This window comes from Rhinopithecus roxellana, chromosome 4, assembly GCF_007565055.1.
Source record: "Rhinopithecus roxellana isolate Shanxi Qingling chromosome 4, ASM756505v1, whole genome shotgun sequence".
NCBI classification, from domain to species: domain Eukaryota; kingdom Metazoa; phylum Chordata; class Mammalia; order Primates; family Cercopithecidae; genus Rhinopithecus; species Rhinopithecus roxellana.
This window is the reverse complement of record NC_044552.1, coordinates 157,923,261-157,942,802: the sequence shown is the minus strand read 5'-3', so window position 1 is coordinate 157,942,802 and position 19,542 is coordinate 157,923,261. Positions and strand designations below refer to the sequence as shown.

General features: G+C 45.3%; 1 protein-coding gene across 1 annotated transcript in view; it reads left to right on the top strand.

Moving 5' to 3' along the window:
• Window positions 1-19,542, top strand: part of IGF2R (insulin like growth factor 2 receptor) — a 135,018-nt gene that overhangs the window by 64,174 nt on the left and 51,302 nt on the right. The window contains exons 11-19 of the mRNA XM_030929460.1: window positions 5,150-5,314; window positions 8,568-8,708; window positions 9,897-10,040; window positions 11,133-11,270; window positions 11,891-12,038; window positions 12,551-12,728; window positions 13,192-13,307; window positions 13,772-13,940; window positions 15,866-16,045. Of these exons, the coding sequence (XP_030785320.1) occupies window positions 5,150-5,314; window positions 8,568-8,708; window positions 9,897-10,040; window positions 11,133-11,270; window positions 11,891-12,038; window positions 12,551-12,728; window positions 13,192-13,307; window positions 13,772-13,940; window positions 15,866-16,045 (1,379 nt within the window). The remainder of the gene's footprint in view (window positions 1-5,149; window positions 5,315-8,567; window positions 8,709-9,896; window positions 10,041-11,132; window positions 11,271-11,890; window positions 12,039-12,550; window positions 12,729-13,191; window positions 13,308-13,771; window positions 13,941-15,865; window positions 16,046-19,542) is intronic.

The window sequence follows — 19,542 nt, the reverse complement described above, 5'->3', positions numbered from 1 at the left end:
CGTGTGTTCTTCTATGGCAGAGCTTTGTGTGGCTTGGTTACAGGGTGGGTTGCTACAGGATTCACTGTGGGATGAGGGAGAGGCAGCTGGACATGATGGGAACCTTGCTCTCGAAGCCTCTGGAGATCAGGTGTGCGTTGGGAGAGACAGTTAGGCACCCCTGCCCTGGTAGCACCGCAGCGCTGCGAACGTCCTAGCAAGCAGGCCAAGAACCAGCCCCCGGGCTCTTGCCGCTGGGAAGGCTTTCCAAAATGACCCAGTAACTGCCCCTGGGGTGCCCTTGTTCACAGGTCTGCCATTGCTGTCCTTGTTCTCTGCGTGGCCCCTTTTGTTACTTTCACAATACTCACATTTTTTTAGTGCCTATTTGCTTAGGCCCTATGAGGCTGGAGGGTGTTGTAAGGATAGATGGCTGTCTAGGTGTTCACAGACTAGGAGCAGAGAGAGATAAGGAGCATGATGATGCAGGTTCAGGGCAGTGCTGCCAGAGTAGAGCTAGTGCTTAGCGTCATCACTCCGCTTCTTTACCAGGAGGGAGGCACGAAGGTCAACTGGTTGGAGTCTGGGCTGGGTGCAGGGTTCAGGCAGTTAAGAGAGAAGGAAGTGCTGCTTGAGCCACGCTACATTTAGGAGCATGCCAGTCCCGTGTTGGGGTGGCTGCAGGGCCTGGACCTGCAGACATTCAAAGGCATGGACCAGGGTAGCTGCAAGCGGGTCAGAGGCCATGTATGGGGAATGTGGCTGAAGACGACCTGGAACGGTGAGTGTGCAGTATTGTAAGAAACTTGTATGTCCTGCAGAGGAGCTGGATTATATCTGGAAATCTATGAAGTCCCAAGGATTTTCAGCAGGGGTGTGACAGACATCTGACTCGTGAATGAGAAAATCAGTGTGGCCTCTGGATGCACCTCCCATCTGGTCTAAGCACTCCCTGCACCCCTCAGCTTCTCCATCATTCTCTCATTGCCCTCACCTCCTAGCCTACCTACGCTACTAGCCTACTTAGCCATGTCTGCACCCTGAATCACATCTCTCCTACTCGGTGTCCCCAGTCCCTAGGGATGCAGCCTGTATCTTCCCCATGTGCCCAGCCCCTCTGATGCCCAACCTTGGTTCTGGCTCCCAGGTCACCCCAACTGGCTCTCCTGGACTTCTTGCTGTCTTGGGCTGCTCTGCTGTGTTCTGAGTCTCCCTCCAACTTTGTGATGACCTCCTTTGGCCCTGCTTTGTTCAGGGCTTTTTATTAATGACTTGGCCGAGATCTTTGAGAGTGTACTGATCTCATTTGGGGATGCTGGGAAGACAGAATCATTATCCAGAAAGATCGAAAAGGATGAGCAACATATGAGAAGGGCATTGTATCGTCTCAGACTTACAGGGAAGAGGTATGGGCATTGAGGAGCTGCCAGCCAAACAAACAAAAAACACAGGAGAGAAAAACCAAAGAACAGAAAGAAAGAAAAATAGAAAAAAATAAAAAAGACCCGCAGTGGAGTGGGGAGATCTTGCCTTGTGGTTGTGAGCATGGATGAGGCCACACCCTCTGGATTTGGTTCGCAGCCATCCTAGTTTTTAGTTACGAAACCATGAGCCCAGAGAGCTAAAGCCCAGATGAGGTGAGGCTTGATAAAATGCTCTGTTTTTCCTTTCCATAATAAAAATTTTCAAACACAGAAAGAACATTAAAACAAAAATTTACATGCCTGCCACTCTTAACAGCCATTGATGTTTTGCCAGATTTTTCTTGTAAGCCATGCGTCATTGATGGCCCATATCACCCCACCCTGATGCCAAGAAAGAACATTCCTGTATATAAATTCAGTACCATTGTTGTACTTAACAAAATTAACGGTGACATCCTGATGTTGAAAACCCATGTTTTCCTAAGCTGTTATCATTATGATTGTAACAAGCAGCCTGGACAGAGAGATGTTAGGTGTTTTGTGGGAGGGTTTTGAGCTGGTTCTCAGGCAGGAGTTGTATTAAAAAATACTTACAATTCCTTCCAGCTCTGTAATTCAGCACTCCAAACTTTGAGAGCAAACTATGTACTGCAAAATTAGTTCGTTATTATTTTGCTCGAATTTAAACTTAGAGTTTTGGAAGAAAATCCCTTGGTGGACCCTGTGTATTAGATAGATGTAGTAATGTATTTTTGAAGGTGAACGGGTGTTAATTGGCTATGTAATAGAAGTGTAGTTTAAGTTGGATCTCTAGGAATTATGCATGTGAATCTAAGGTTCATGCATTTTTCAGGATGCAAGTGTATCTTTTGGTCATAATGTTTTTTATCATTTGTTTAAATCTAGTTGTAAAGTGATGCTTTATTATTGGTGATTCTTTTAAATAAGGATGTTAGATAATTTTTTGGAAGAGCAGAATTCATTAGGATAGGCTAACAAAAAACTACTCACAAATTTAAGTAGCTCAGCCCATTAAAGGTTTCTTGTCTTAGTTCAGTGCTAGTCCTTGGGGATAGGGTTGGGGTAGGGGGTGCAGGCTCTGCTCCATGTGGTCATTTGGGGACCTACGCTCTTTCCATCCTGTGTTTCTGCCATCTGTAGGTGTGACTTCCAAGGGCTCTGTAGAATGGTAACATCAATTTCCTTTGTTTTGTTTTTTTCCAGGCCAGAAATAAGTCACTTGGCCCAGCCTGAATAGCAGAGGAGGCTGGGAAATGGAGTTTAGCTATGTGTCTAGAGGAAAAATTAAACTAGTTGGGTAAGAGGTAGCATTGTTTTTGCCACAGAGAAATGGGTGCTGCTGCCTGCTCCTTAGGCAGAGAGCTCTTTGGTTCCATTTGAAAACCTTCCTTCCCCTTTTGCTGGAATCGAGAGACTGAGGACACAAAGTGGTGTGCTGGAGAATAAACTCGAGCCTGTGGAGCCAGACTGGCAACTTGGGGATTGTGTGAGTGAGGGAGAGATTGTGCAGAGCTAATCCTAACATTGCTGATGAGCGGACAGAAACCATAGGTCTCATGAATAGTGATTTCTGAAGTTAAAGCCCAGTATGCTTAAAAATGAACCGAAGTGGTTTGGGAGAGGGGAGCGCAACTTACTGTTCTGCTAAAATTCTTTGAGGAATTAAGTAAGAATATGTGTAAGGTACATAGCAATGGTTATTTACAGTGGACTCTGCCTGCAGATTATTAGTACGTCTCAGATGCAAAACCAGCTCAAAAGTATGGACGAGTACGAGGACGATTTGTAGTGGTATTTAAGTGTTTGTAAACTTACCTGGTAAAAGAAAAACGCAGTGAATGCTTCACGTTTGCAGAACACAAATCTTTTTCAGTAGTGAAATGTGAATCCAGTAGGATTAAACTGTGTGTAAACCTTGTGGGTGGGATGAAGAGAGGCAGAGGCGCGTCATTGTTGCTAAGTTAGTTCACCGGCAAGCTCAGGGGCCAAATGAAACAAACAAAAAGCACAGGAGAGAAAACCAAAGAAAAAAAGAAAAATAGAAAAAAACCCCACAGTAGAGTGGGGAGATCTTGCCTTGTGGTTATGAGCATGGATGAAGCCAGACCCTCAGGGTCTGATTCCCACTGCCATAGTTTTTAGTTATGAAACCATAAGCAAATTATTGAGGCATCCTAAATCTGCAAAATGGTGCTAAAATTGTGCCTTTGCCATAGGGTTTTGAGGATCAAATAGATTAATATAGTCATGTGTTGCTTAACAATAAGAATATGTCTGAGAAATGTGTCATTAGGCGATTTTGTCATTGTGTGAACATCATAGAGTGTACTTAACACACACCTAGATGGTTTATCTTGCTGCACACCTAAGCTATATGGTGTAGCCTATTGCTCCTGGGCTACAAGTGTGTACAGCACTTGAGTGTACTGAATACTGCCGGCAGTTGTAACACAATGGTAAGTATTTGAGTATCTAAATATATCTAAACATAGATAAGGTCCAGTAAAAATACGGTATTATAATCTTTTGAGACCACTGTTGTATATGCAGTCTGTTGTTGATCAAATGTTATGCAGCACGTAACTGCATAAAGAAAGTACTTAAACAGAGCCTATTTTTCTGCAGCTCGCCCTTATGTAGCTGAGATGCTGAGCTCAGTGCCTGGCTGAGACTGTGCTCAGTATAGGTTCGCTGTTGTGGCTGGTATTATAATTATAGTGATGATACTATTAAAGATTTGGTAGAAATTACAATTGAAGTATCATTTGCTCTTGATACAGAATCTTACTTCCCGTTTTCTTAGATCATTGCATAGCTTATGATACCAAACCTCAAGGAGGCAGATCACATGGTGGGAGGCTCAGACAAGGATTATGAAACCATCAGGGTTGGGAAAAGGAGGGTTGTGCCCGCGGTCCCCTAGTCTGGAAAGGTGCAAGCAAGGAGCAAGTCAGCAAAGCCTCCGAATCTCAGCGTCCATGGGATGGGAACGTGACCTGTGAAGAGCTGGTTTTCAGACTTAGACCTGAACTATTCCTGCTGAGGAATGGGAAGTCTGGGGGGCTCACTCTTGGTGGAAGAAGAGGCTCAATTTGAGGAAGGTGTTACAGACAGGTGCACTGATGGAGCCACAGAATGCCAGCACTGTTTGAAGGTGTGCCGCTAACATTGCATAGGACCTTGGCGTGCTTTCGCTGGGAGCAACTGACTGTAGATGGTTTCCACCCTTGTTTTACTTTAGGGATGAGTCCCAGAGAACTTGTCTTGTTCACAGTCGCATCACGAAGTCAGTGGTGCTCAGGGAACTAGAGCTCCATTTCTGTCTTCCTTTCCGCGAGTTCCCAGTGTCACCCAGAGATGTTCAGAAGCCTCTGGGAGCTGACCACAGCCTGGGAGCAGAGGATCCCACTCACTGCTCTTGCGTTCCTCCTGCCTGCCCTTTTTATCTTATCTTTGAAGGCGCTGTACACAGCCTTCTGTCAATGTCTCCCAAGGTGAAAGGCATGCTGGTCTGCCAGCCTGCCATCGAGGACTTAGGGTTAAGCATCTGAAGCTTAGTAGAAGCCTCTACCATCTCAGACCCCCAGGGTCTGTAAAAAAGTCTGGACCTGAATTTTTTAACTGGTCAGTCGGCATTGGTCCTGTTCAGTTTCTTCCTTGCTCCTTAGCTGTTCCTCAGTTTTGGTCACGTATGGAGTTTAAATTTCTCCTCTTGAATCGTACAGATAACGATGGGAAAGGAAATCCAGTATTCACAGGAGAGGTTGACTGCACCTACTTCTTCACATGGGACACGAAATATGCCTGCGTTAAGGAGAAGGAAGACCTCCTCTGCGGTGCCATCGACGGGAAGAAACGCTACGACCTGTCCGCGCTGGTCCGCCACGCAGGTACCGCCCTCCTTGTGGTGTGGGTCTCAGTCCACGTGTTCATGGTCCGCCACGCAGGTACCGCCCTCCTTGTGGTGTGGGTCTCAGTCCACGTGTTCATGGTCCCTCACGCAGGTACCGCCCTCCTTGTGGTGTGGGTCTCAGTCCATGTGTTCATGGTCCGCCACGCAGGTACCGCCCTCCTTGTGGTGTGGGTCTCAGTCCACGTGTTCATGGTCCGCCACGCAGGTACCGCCCTCCTTGTGGTGTGGGTCTCAGTCCACGTGTTCATGGTCCGCCACGCAGGTACTGCCCTCCTTGTGGTGTGGGTCTCAGTCCACGTGTTCATGGAACATTTTCCCTGAGTACTTTTGGAAATGCTGTTACTATTTTCTTTGTCAGTGGGTTGGGTCACAGCCCACCACTCGCTTTTTTCATGTGGCTGTATGAATTATTAGAAGGAGCATTGGATTGGGAGGTGGAATATCTGAATCTGAGACCAGCATTATTGTTTTCTGGTCGGGTTACCTTGGGCTCATCATAGTTGAGCGGAAACTGCCCTGCACCTGCAGGGTGTCAGGCCTTGTGCTCTGTGTTGTTTAGAAGCTTGCTTGCTTTTTTTTCCTTTAGTTTTTTTTCGCCGGGCGCGGTGGCTCAAGCCTGTAATCCCAGCACTTTGGGAGGCCGAGACGGGTGGATCGCGAGGTCAGGAGATCGAGACCAACCTAGCTAACACGGCGAAACCTCGTCTCTACTAAAAAATACAAAAAAAACTAGCTGGGCGAGTTGGCGGGCGCCTGTAGTCCCAGCTACTTGGGAGGCTGAGGCAGGAGAATGGCGTAAACCCGGGAGGCGGAGCTTGCAGTGAGCTGAGATCCGGCCACTGCACTCCAGCCTGGGCAACAGAGCGAGACTCCGTCTCAAAAAAAAAAAAAAAAAAAAAAGAGTTTTTTTTTCTCTCTTATAACAGCCTTCCCATAGGCCATATTCCCACTTAACACAGGAACCCTCAGGCCCACAGAGTGGAGCTGCGGCTCAGTTGCTATCTTTTGACCTTGTGTTTTCACCCTTTTACACACTGCCTCTCCTCCGTCTCTGAGGTGGGATCTGCAGCCTCTGCCCCCTGGGGTTCTTCTGTTTGGATCCTCTAGGCAGATGAATGTGTGCCTTGGGCCACTGTTCACTGGTGCCTCAGTGGTGTGCAGTGGGCTTGTTCTCAAGGCTGAGCTTGCTGTTGCACAGCAGGCACCAGACGAGGTGCCGAGGAGGCAGCAGTGTCCCCCACAGCACAATCCCTGTCCTCGGGGGCTTGGAATTTAGCAGGAAACAGAGCAGATCGAATAAGAAGAATGGGAGTCTCAAGCAGGGATAATCTGATGGGGGAGATTTCTGGTTTTACCCTTCTGGCAGCTCAAATTAGTTGTGCAGAAGCCATTTGCCTCTGTAAGGGGGAGATGACCCGAAGCAGACAGAATGACTTGCCTCATGTAATTACCAACCAGAACAGTCACAGAACTGCTGGCGGTATGTTCTCGCTCGTAAGTGGGAGTCGAACATTGAGAACACATGGACACAGAGGGGAACAGCACACATCAGGGCCTGTTTAGGGTTGGGGGCGAAGGGAGGGAACTCAGAGGATGGGTCAGTAGGTGCAGCAAACCACCATGGCACATGTATACCTATATAACACACCTGCATGTTCTGCACCTGTATGTCATTTTTTTTTTTTTTTTTTTTTAGAAAAATAAAACTGCAGCGGTGACAGGACTGCTGTTCCTGTCTTCTGAGCCCCACCTGGTTTGGAAAAGACCAGGTTAGGAAGAGGAATGAATCCCTCTTGTGGAGTGTTTGAGAACCTGCCTCACTGTGAACCACCTGGGCAGTGAGTGCTGGCAGTACTGTTGTGGTTTTAAACACCCTGTGCGCTGCAGGGAACAGTGCTGTAATTAATTCTGGCACATATGTGCCAGTGAAGACACTGGTTTTCTGTGAAGTGGAAAGAGTTCTAGCTGCAGAGTTGGAGACCTGGCTGAGGACTGATGTTGCCGCATCCAATTGCGTTTGCTTGAGCGAGCTGCTCTCCCGGCCCGAGTTTCTTACAGTAAACTGGGTGGTGCTGTTAGATCCCTTAAGTCACCTTTTTTTTTTTTTGTTTTTTTAAACATCATGTGTATAAGAGACAACCTAGGACCTGTGAGATAAGGAGAGATACATTTTTCAATCTGTAGAATTCCTGACACAGCTCTGGTCTCTTGGAATCTGGAGTATTTCGTGGCATTTGCACGGAGATAGCCCTAAGGAAGTTATGAGGGGAGCGCTAAAACTGCTCCTTACTGCTTGAAGAAGTCCCTTAAGACTTTACAGCCCACCTGGCGCCACCCCAGACTTCCAGTATTTAGGGCAGGTCCTTGTTCACATGCACAGTCTCGTATGATTTCTTTTAGGCTGTTGACATTGGAAAGTACTTCTCCAAATGTACTGTATCACCACTGATGAGACATGGGGTTTTTGCCTTCCAAACCCCAGTACCCAACCTGTAAAGGGAGCGTTTTCAAATGAGAAGATGTATTTGTATATCTTTACCTCCTCCTTTACACACTTTCTAAGTTACTTCTTCAGCGACTGTTCACCGTGTGGTTTGATTTTTGTGGATGCCCTTGCCCTCGCCTGCTGTGCTGGTGACACTCAGCTGGTGCCCCCTCACCTCCTGCAGGCACCTAATCAGTGTCTGCTCACACTCACCAGCTCATGAGTCTTGTGAGTTCAGCGGCCACCTGTGGTGCCTTGCTTGTCTTCTGTGGTAGCATGCATTGTGTCCTGCACTGAGTCTGCAGATGTGTAAGAGGTTGCTGGTTTGTTTTAGCTGCACAGGCCTTCACAGGGGCTGAGCTGAGCTGGTGTATTATCAATGGTGTACCACTCTACTGCGTCCCAAGACACAGGATGGCTTCTTGATTTGGGTTTTCAGTTTCTAATTTCATACTGTGGGGCTTGGGAGAATTTTGTTATTTAATTCTCTGTCACCCAGTTGGGCCTACTCTTCTGAAGAAGTATTGGGGTGTAGTTTGTTTCTGTCACATTAAATGAGAAACCTGAGAATCTCGGTGAATTTTTGTGCCTTCAGTCTGCCCGGGTTCCAGAAATGTGAGCGCTGGGGATTGAGTGACGAAGTGCTTTGGGAGCTTTGGGCCCTTGACCTTTGGCTTCATCACCATTTATTCTGTGACTCACAGAAATCAGCATTGCTCTTGACTAAAATACACTTTTGTTACAGAACCAGAGCAGAATTGGGAAGCCGTGGATGGCAGCCAGACGGAAACAGAGAAGAAGCATTTTTTCATTAATATCTGTCACAGAGTGCTGCAGGAAGACAAGGCGCGAGGGTGTCCCGAGGATGCGGCAGTGTGCGCAGTGGGTGAGTTGTGCCCGGAGGGAAGGTCTAGGTGGTGGTTTTCTAGGGCATCCAGTTTGGAATGAGTTAGATCTTCCTGTGGTTCATCTAAGCCTCCTCTTTCTATATTCACGTAAAGGATGGTAAAACATTTTTATTCATAAATCAAATGTCGCTAACTGCTTGATGCACTCTGGAATCCTGAAGTTGCCTGAAGCTTCCTGATGTGGGCTAAAGCCATAACTGGGAACAGAAGGAACCATGTGGAAAATACTACGTCATCTTTTTAGTTTGTAACCTGAAGAATATCATTGCCAGTATTTGTGTACAAGTAATTTTATTTTATTTTTTTAACAACTTTATTGCCTAGAATTGTTGAAAAGTTGTGGCTTAAGGAAAGTGTAATCTCAGCTGTAGCCCTAGTGTAGGAGGGGCTTGCATGCTTCGCTTCCTTTTGTTGTCATTGTTTTGGTCCCGTAACTGTCATGCAGAGACTCCTCAATTATTTGATACAGGTATTTAGCACATTCATTTTTGTCTTTTATGACTCAGTTTGAAAATGCCAGGCTATGAGAATCTGTTAAAAGCATTCAGTAAGAAATTGTGAGCCTCGGTTGGATTTTAGGAATTATCCTGGTATTCAGAATTGCTGGTGTGTCTTTAAAAGCAGGTTCAGACATGTCCATGTCTTTACTAAGAAGGACTTCGGAACAGAGTTTTAATCCTTTATAATTAAAAGCAAGTGAACCAAGAAGTAAGTGGCCTCCTGCTTGGGTTGCTAAACAGGTTTCGTTAGTTTCTGCTTTGGATATGAGATACATCTCACCCTTTGGCTGTGTGGCTGTGCTTTCAAAAGACTTTGTGTCTTGGGATAGCTGAAGCCCTGACAGTGGCGGACAGTGTCAGTTTACAGTTGGCACTGATGCATGTTGCAAAAGCCATTTGGTTTTTTGTTTTGCGTCATTCATGGCACTTTCCTGCTGAGCCTATGGATGACCTTGGAGGACCCCGATGTGGCTGTTAACATCTAGTCAAACATGGCACTCTAGGGAAACCCATCGGCTGCCCTGGTGGGTTCGGTGGGCTGGAGAAGGGCTGCTCTTGCTGGGTTTGGGCTGATTTCTTCTTTCTTTTTTTTAAATCACTTCTTTGTCTGCATGATGATAATTTTTAACCATATCTTCTGTTTTTTTTCCCCCCTTTCTCTTCCAGATAAGAATGGAAGTAAAAATCTGGGAAAATTTATTTCTTCTCCCACAAAAGAGAAAGGCAACATTCAACTCTCTTATTCAGGTGGTGATGATTGTGGTCATGGCAAGAAAATAAGAACTAATATCACACTTGTATGCAAGCCAGGTAAAAATTTAAAAAACGATGAAATCTTTTGTTGGGTTCTGCCAGAGGTCCTGCATTCTTCATATCTCTGTTCCTCATCAATCACTGCAAAGGGGTGATGAGACAGATTGGCATGGTGTTAAGCATTTTGAGTTCCAGAATCTTTGGTGATGGGAACTAGGTCATTTGGATTTTTCCCCTCATCCCCTCCCCAAAACCAAATCAGAAATGGAGAAACCAGATGGTGTCAGAAGGAAGTTGTGGGTCTCAGCACTGCATCCTCTTCCTTGGGACTGATACGGGGCCAGTCATGCGGTTACTTAACTTCCTCCAAAGGGGAAAAAAATCATAAATGGTTTAAAACATTGCCCATGATCTCACCACTTAAACACAATGTTAATTTTCATTACCTTTATTTATAGATGTATGTTTTTACCAAGTCAAAATTTTTATGTTAACAAATCTTAATGTTTCTCAAAGTGTAGTATTTTGTAAATACTCTTCTGTGTTTCACAGTTCTATTAATAATTTTTAGGAACTTCCTTGTGGACATGGTGTGGTTTACTATTTTTAAACATTTTTCTTATTGTTGGATTAATAGCACATTTCCAGTGTGGCTAATTGTGCCATTATGTATCCTCTCTCTACCTCCCATTGAAATATTTCCTTTGGATAAGTTCCCAGCTGTGGGACAAAGTCAGAAGCTAGGATCATTTTGTTTGTTTGTTTGTTTGTTTTACAGTAAAATAAACAATATAACATAAAATTTACCATCTTAACCGCTTTTAAGTGTGTAGCTTGGTGACATTGTTGTGTAGTACCATCATCATCCATCTCCAGAACTTTTCATCCTCCCAGACTGAAACTCAGTTCCCATTAAACACAGCTCTCCATTCCCTCTCTTTTACTTTTTGTCTCTACGGATTTGACTGTTCTAGATACCTCATATAGATGGAATGCTACAGTATTTGTAGGTCTGTTTTTTGACTCTTCTATGCATTCTACCTCATTTCCTGCTGTCCCTTCCAGGTCTACTTCTAGCAGAGAAGAATGAGGTAAGATTTTTTAGGAATGAATGGATTAGTGATCCCCATCTCTTTTCCCCGTTGACAGGTGATCTGGAAAGTGCACCAGTGTTGAGAACTTCTGGGGAAGGCGGTTGCTTTTATGAGTTTGAGTGGCACACAGCTGCGGCCTGTGTGCTGTCGAAGACAGAAGGGGAGAACTGCACGGTCTTTGACTCCCAGGCAGGTCTGTGTCCGAGCGGGACCTCTGCGTTAATGTGACTTGGAACCACTTAAGGTTTTTTCCTAAACATTCTCTATGAGGTTTTCAAGGTAACCTGCCTTAGAATTTTATTCATGCTGTTTGAACACAGTTCTGAACAGCCAATGTTTGGGACTTATTTGAGATATTGAAAATACTATCTTAAATTCATTATTGAGGTGGGTTTGCTGAATGCAAAACTTTTGGAACTCAAGGGAGTGAATTATGTTTGAAAAGGCTTTCACGTGAATTCTAGTCAAGAAACCTCTCTGCGGGAGACCTTACAAGAAGGCCATAATATTGTGCTCATCCTACTTTGAATATGCTGGTTGTTTATTAGCCCAGCAGTTATGGGCTTTTTTGAATAGGGCTTTAGGCTAACCCAGTAGAAGGGAATGGTGGAGTTGGATCCATCTTGAAGGAAAATGTTAGTAATTGCGGTTCTGGTGGCCTCAAGGGGCAGTGTCTCTTCTGCCTCCTCCACTTCTTCCTGCCATTGGGAACCTCCTGGGAAGGACCTCTGCCTTTCAAACTGTGGGGTGAGACCACTCTGCTAACTGTTCGGACTGACCTTCCATAATTTTACTGTTTTTATTCTTTCTTAGGGTTTTCTTTTGACTTATCACCTCTCACAAAGAAAAATGGTGCCTATAAAGTTGAGACAAAGAAGTATGACTTTTATATAAATGTGTGTGGCCCGGTGTCTGTGAGCCCCTGTCAGCCAGACTCAGGAGCCTGCCAGGTGGCAAAAAGGCAAGTAGCTTCTCAGTTCTGTTTCATTCTTAGATATTATGTGCTAACGAATATTTTTTCCAGGAATAGGTGTGTTCTCACTTAATGTCATTGCTTTATGACAAGCATTTAAATAGTGATGAGACCTGGTCTGAAAACTGAAGGATGTTAGGAGTTTAATTTCCCAGAGGAAGGAGCAGGCCTGTCCTTGGGAAAGAAGGGTGGTTTGAGGTCATGCCTCACTTGTGCACATTTTGCGCTTCTCATTTCCTAGATATTTCTGTGCGTATTTCTGCATTCTGTGTAGCTTTAGTTCAAATGAAGTGAGTTGTCTCAACCATTGGTGCCAAGAGGAGATTTAGGTCCCAGTGTCCCTGCTGCGGTTAGAGACCTTGTGTGGGTTCCTGTGGTCTGCAGCCCTGGCCTGGTTCTGGTGACTCCCCATGTCGCTCACGGGCCCTCCCTTCAGTGTGGCAACCTTGGAATGCTTCTGCCCTCAGGTCTTTGCTGAGAGAAATGTGTGTGTATTTCAGTGACGAGAAGACTTGGAACTTGGGACTGAGTAATGCGAAGCTTTCTTATTATGATGGGATGATCCAACTGAACTACAGAGGCGGCACGCCTTATAACAACGAAAGACGCACACTGAGAGCTACGCTCATCACCTTTCTCTGTGATCGAGACGCGGGGGTGGGCTTCCCTGAATATCAGGTAGGAATGCTTGTCCCTCATCGCGCTCCCTGAGGATACTCACGCCTGTGGTCGGCCTTTCATTGACAGGCAGAGCTTGTATCAGTCTGGGTTTCTGGCCAAATCATTACCATAATTAGATTTGACAGGGTACCTAGGCAGCATTAGTTTCTCAAGCTGTGTATTTAGTGGGTTGTGCACCTTAATAACAGCCCACAAGCCTGTCAGTTTTGGGTACAAAACATGCAAAAGCATAAAAAAAAAGCCTGAATTAACCCCCACTTAGCAGAGGCTAAGTTTTCATCCTGATTTATTACTGAACAATCTTCCTTTAATCAAATGAAGGGAGATGGGCAGAGTAAGCTTTTTTTCACAGTTTCTCTTTGGGAACATTGCTCTTGTCCTTTTTTGAATCCTGGCTTCATGTCATGTGTCTTTCTCTTTTTGCCATTCCTCCCCGCATTTCTCTGCTGCCGTGGATTAGGAAGAGGATAACTCCACCTACAACTTCCGGTGGTACACCAGCTATGCCTGCCCGGAGGAGCCCCTGGAGTGCGTGGTGACCGACCCCTCCACACTGGAGCAGTACGACCTCTCCAGGTGAGGCAGAGTCAGCTGCTCTGTTTTTGGCCAGGTATCAGCAGATGCTGAGGTTGCGGGTGTTGCTGGCGAGCCTGTGACTGAGCTGATGATGGGGAGTGATGCTGGCTCTGGGGCTGTAGGCCCAAGGTGGGGCATTTTCAGCAGAATGAATTCTAATAACAGTCTGGTCGCCTTTGGGATAGCAACCAGTCTTGGCCACAGCAGAGCCTCAGCCTTCATCATTTAAACCAATGACTGTCAGGTCAGAGGCATGGGGGACAGTTAAGGTCCACTGCATACTGAGCTTAGTGAAGGTTGAGTGTAATCCTGGTACGTCATGAGTCCAGACAAGCCAACTTCTGGTTGTGTGATTGGTGGAGCATGCTTTATTTGGTAGCTTTACTTCCCCAACTACATAGAAATAAATTAGACTAAAATGTGTAAGCTCTTAAAGAGCATATAATTTTGCTTTGAAATTTTAGTCTGGCAAAATCTGAAGGTGGCATTGGAGGAAACTGGTACGCCATGGACAACTCAGGGGAACATGTCACATGGAGGAAATACTACATTAACGTGTGTCGGCCTCTGAATCCAGTGCCGGGCTGCAACCGATATGCATCGGCTTGCCAGATGAAGTATGAAAAAGATCAGGTGAGTCTGTTTTCACTGCTTGTCTCCTTTGCCCTCCTAATTCCATGACATAGTGGGAGGAGGTAGTTATTTTGGGACATCCAGATCAAAGGCGGCACAGCTGCTCGAGAGAAATCCTCTGAGTAGGAGTGGGGCCTCCATGTGAACTCATCTGCCTCCTGTAGGAGGAGAAGTGTGTCACACAGGAATCATCGTTCATGTGGAGAATGCTGTGTTGGAGACCTTTGATCACACAAAGGGCAGAGGAAGCACCGAATGGTTATGTCTATCCTGAATTCAAAAGCGTCTTTAGGTGCTTTCAGCAGACACCTGTGAAAAAAACAGTTTTGCTTCCAAAAGCTCTTGCTTCTGGATTGATTAGGGGGAGAAACCGGTTTGGGAGAGTTGCTGTGGATGAAATAGATTCCAGCACGCACTCTCAGTCTCTGCAGTTCGTCACTGGGTTGAATGCAGTCACTGCCAGAACATTTGCCTGTCTCCTGTGGTCGTTGTACGTGATGAATCCTAAAATAGAGATGTCTCTGGAAGTTGGCTTCTGTAAAAATAGCATGTTGGGAATGTACTTTTCTTAGTGTATGCTAATGGCAGCTTGGAGGTTTTTGAAGGGAAGGTGGCAAGTGTGCTCTGATGATTAGGAATCGAGTTCCTGGTTGTGTTTACCTGTGCACATGTGTGTTCTTTACTGGAGCAATGACTTCAGTGTACAGTCAGTCCTCATTATTCACAGATTCTGCATCTGTGAACTTGCCTATTTGAGAACACTTGTAACTCCAAAATCACCGTGTGGAGCACCCTCTCAGTCATTGCTGGAAGGAGTGTAGTGGCCCAATGTGCATAGTGCCTGACAAGCATGTTCCTGGTTGATGTTGAACAGGGGGATGCTCTGGCCTCTTGTTTCTGCCTCACCCTGAGGTGAGCAGAGGATGGAGAGGGCGAGGCAGTGCAGTGCAAAAGCTCCAGCCCTGGGGCCAGTTGGACAGGGTCTGAATTCCAACTCTGGCATCTCACCTCAGAGATGCTCCAGAGTGGGAACTTCCACGCTGCACTGCCTTGTAAGGTCTCCCTAAGAGAAGTTTCTTGCCTGGAATTCACACTAAAGCCTTTTCAAACGTGACTTATTCCCTTGGGTTCTGAAAGTTTTGTGGGGCAGCCTTAGGTGAGCCACTTAACACTCCTGAGCCTCATTTTTCCTTTTGTAAAATAAAGAGAATGGAATCCATCAGCATGAGTTGTCTTGAGATTTCAGGTTATAATCTGTGTGTAATAGGTTTGTTTGCCTGGTATACAGCCAGTCAGTACACTGCGACATTGGGGATTACAGCCGAGAGAGAGTTTAATGGTAGGGCAGGCGAATGAGGCGAAGAGAAGAAACCTCAAATTCACCTCCCCAAGGAATTTGGGTTTAGGGACTTAAGGGATTTGGAGCAGGGCCAAGGTGTGGGGATTGTTTATTGGTGGAAGAGTGCAGGGTGAAGTCATGGGATGGGGAGATGAAGAAACTGCATTTGGTTCCCTGTAGGAAGGTCTTCAAAGTGGTTAGTGTCAGTCGTTCCACCGGAATTCAGGATCTGAAGAACATCTTATGCAATTCTTGAACGAAAGCCTTATGATTCTAACACCAGTGATTCTTTCTGTAGCAATAATGGGGATGCGAGTAGTATCTAGTGCTACGTGACTTTCAGTTACAGGCCAGCATGCAGCCTGATTGCTGCTTAATTGCGTGCCCGGAGCCCACCATGCAGTTGTTGTTAACTCTTTGAGGATGGTTTCCTATTCCATATGTAATAAGGGGATTTCCCCAGGAGCAGTGGTTCTGTATTCGATAATTCATTGTTTGTTGCAACTTTATAGAATGTAACCACTGCCAATAACAAACTGACTGTATCTTCAGAGGGAAAAGCCTGACAAGATTGGTTTTCTTGCAGGGCTCCTTCACTGAAGTGGTTTCCATCAGTAACTTGGGAATGGCAAAGAGTGGCCCAGTGGTTGAGGACAGCGGCAGCCTCCTTCTGGAATACGTGAATGGATCAACCTGCACCACCAGCGACGGCAGACAGACCACATACACCACGAGGATCCATCTCGTCTGCTCCAGGGGCAGGCTGGTAAGGCGCTGCCGCTGGCCGGTGACCTTCACTGCTGCGTTTTTTGACTGAGCGTTGCCTTATGTGTCTCTTGACAGAACTGGTCTTGGGGTGGGTGGTGGAGTTAGGCCAGTCTTAGTTCTGCTCAAGGTCAGCATGCAATATATGTGTGCACAGTCAGGGAGTGATTTGTGGTACCTTCATGGCTGCGATTTCTGAAGGGTAAGCCTCATCTTTTGCTGCGGAGTTGGAGGATGTGGTGACAGACACTGTTTCATGGATTTTCTTTCTGAGTCATACAGACATTATCTTGCCTCTTAGTTCTTGTGAGTTGAGGATCGTGGCAGTGGAACGGGGCTTAGAGTTAGTTTGGTCCTGTAGGAGCCAAGGGAAAGCTTCCCTTTCACCCTTTGAAGTTTCCCTGAAAATCAGCTGTCAACAGGTGAAAAGACATTAAAATTTTAACTGTGCATAGCACCGGGGAATAAATAGCAGGAGAAAGATGACCCAGTAGCCTAATGCAACACAGAAGATTATGTACCCTATTTCACAGGGGAGAGGGAGATGGGGGATGTAGACAGTTCTTTTGAGGGGGCAGCAAATGATTATGTGGGAGAAAGAATGGACAGAAATTAACTTGCAAATGATTCTCTTTGGAGCCTGAATGAGGAAGGCATTATCTTGTGAACAAGTCTGTCCAGTGTGGTTGCTGTCCTCAGTCTTCTTTTGTGGGATAGATAATGAGATTTCCGAGTTTCTTTTGGAAAGAAGCCTTCTTGGTCAGGTAAGGAAATCCCAGAGAAAGTCCCTCCCTGTGCTTGGGGGTGGAGGTAACAAGGCACAGTTAAAAGGATGACCTTAATTCTCAGGCAGCTTCTCAGCATGTCAAAGCACCGGTCCTTAGGGTATTGCTTTCTGAGCCCCAGCAGCCCAAACCACAAAGTCCACAGATAGGAATCTGAGGCTTGATATATCTCAGGCCTGTGGGTGAACAATGAGGGTTGTATGTGTAATACAAAACAGGAATAAGAAATTAAGGCTGAAGGCTGGGCACGCGGGTTCAGATCTAATCCAGCACTGTGGAAGGCCAACATGGGAAGATCACTTGAGGACGGGAATTGGTGACCAGCCTGGACCACATAGTGAGACCCCATCTCCAAAAAATAAAACAAAATTTAGCCAAGTGTGGTGGCTCATGCCTGTAGTCCCAGTTACTCTGGAGGCTGAGGCCGGAGGACTCCTTGAGCCCAGGAGGTTGAGGATTCAGTGAGCCATGATTGCACTGCAGCCTGGGAGACAAAGCGAGCCCCTGTCAAAAAAAAAAAAAAAAAAAAAAAAATTGGGAGGCAGAGATGGAAGGACTGTTTGAGCCCAGGAGTCCAAGACTAGCCTGGGCAACCTAGTGAGACCCCATCTCTACAAAAAAAATTTAAAAATTAGCCAAGTGTGGTGGTGTGCACCTGTAGTCCCAGCTTCTGGGGAGGCTGAGGTGGGAGGATCACTTGAGCCCAGGAGGCAGAGGTTGCAGTGAGCTGAGGATGTGCTACTACACTGCAGCCCCTTGGCAACAGAGCAAGATCCTGTTTCAAAATAATAATCACATAAGCAACTTCAGCAAAGTCTCAGGATACAAAGTCAATGTACAAAAATCACAAGCATTCCTGTACACCATTAACAGACAGACAGCCAAATCATGAGTGAACTCCCATTCACAATTGCTACAAAGAGAATAAAATACCCAGGAATCCAACTTACAAGGGATGTGAAGGACCCTTTCAAGGAGAGCTAAAAACCACTGCTCAAGGAAATAAAAGAGGACACAAACAAATGGAAGAATAGTTCATGCTCATGGATAGGAAGAATCAATATCGTGAAAATGGCCATACTGCCCAAAGTAATTTGTAGATTCAATGCCATCTCCATCAAGCTACCAATGATTGTATTCACAGAATTAGAAAAAACTACTTTAAAGTTCATGTGGAACAAAAAAAGAGCCCACATTGCCAAGACAATCTTAAGCAAAAAGAGCAAAGCTGGAGGCACCACGCTACCTGACTTCAAATTATATACTACAAGGCTACAGTAACCGAAACAGCATGGTACTGGTACCAAAACAGATATATAGACCAATGGAACAGAACAGAGCCCTTAGAAATAATACCACACATCTACAACCATCTGATCTTTGACAAACCTGACAAAAACAAGAAATGGGGAAAGGATTCACTATTTAATAAATAGTGCTGGGAAAACTGACTAGCCATATGTAGAAAGCTGAAACTGGATTCCTTCCTTATGCCTTATACAAAATTAATTCAAGATGGATTAAAGACTTAAATGTTAGACCTTAAACCATAAAAACCCTAGAAGAAAACCTAGGCAATAGCATTCAGGCCGTAGGCATGGGCAAGGACTTCATGACTAAAACACCAAAAGCAACGGCAACAAAAGCCAGAATAGACAAATGGGATCTAATTAAACTAAAGAGCTTCTGCACAGCAAAAGAAACTATCATCAGAGTGAACAGGCAACCTACAGAATGGGAGAAAATTTTTGCAATCTACCTATCTGACAAAGGGCTAATATCCAGAATGTACAAAGAACTTAAACAAATTTACAAGAAAAAAACAACCCCATCAGAAAGTGGGCAAAGGATAGAACAGACACTTCTCAAAAGAAGACATCTATGCAGCTGACAGACACATGAAAAAATGCTCATAATCACTGGTCATCAGAGAAATGTAAATCGAAACCACAATGAGATACCATCTCATGCCAGTTAGAATGGCAGTCATTAAAAAGTCAGGAAACAATGCTGGAGAGAATTTGGAGAAATAGGAATGCTTTTACATTGTTGGTGGAAGTGTATATTAGTTTAACCATTGTGGAAGACAGTGTGGCGATTCCTCAAGGATCTAGAACTAGAATTACCATTTGACCCAGCAATCCCCTTACTGGGTATATACCCAAAGGATTATGAATCATGCTACTGTAAAGACACATGCACTTGTGTGTTTTTTGCGGCAGTATTCACGATAGTAAATACATGGAAAGAGCCCAAATGTCCATCAATGATAGACTAGATTAAGAAAATGTGGCACATATACACCATGGAATACTATACAGCCATAAAAAAGGATGAGTTCATGTTCTTTGCAGGGACATGGATGAAGCTGGAAATGTCATTCTCAGCAAACTATCATAAGGACAGAAAACCAAACACTGCATGTTCTCACTCATAGGTGGGGATTGAACAATGAGATCACTTGGACATAGGGTGGGAAACATCACACACTGGGGCCTGTCAGGGAGTAGGGGGCTGGGGGAGGGATAACATTAGGAGAAACACCTAATGTAAATGATGAGTCAATGGGTGCAGCAAACCAACATGGCGTATGTATACCTGTGTATCAAACCTGCATGTTGTGCACATGTACCTTAGAACTTAAAGTATAATAATAATAAAAAGATATTTAAAAAATCAATAATAAAATGAATTAAGGCTAGGAGGTAGAGGA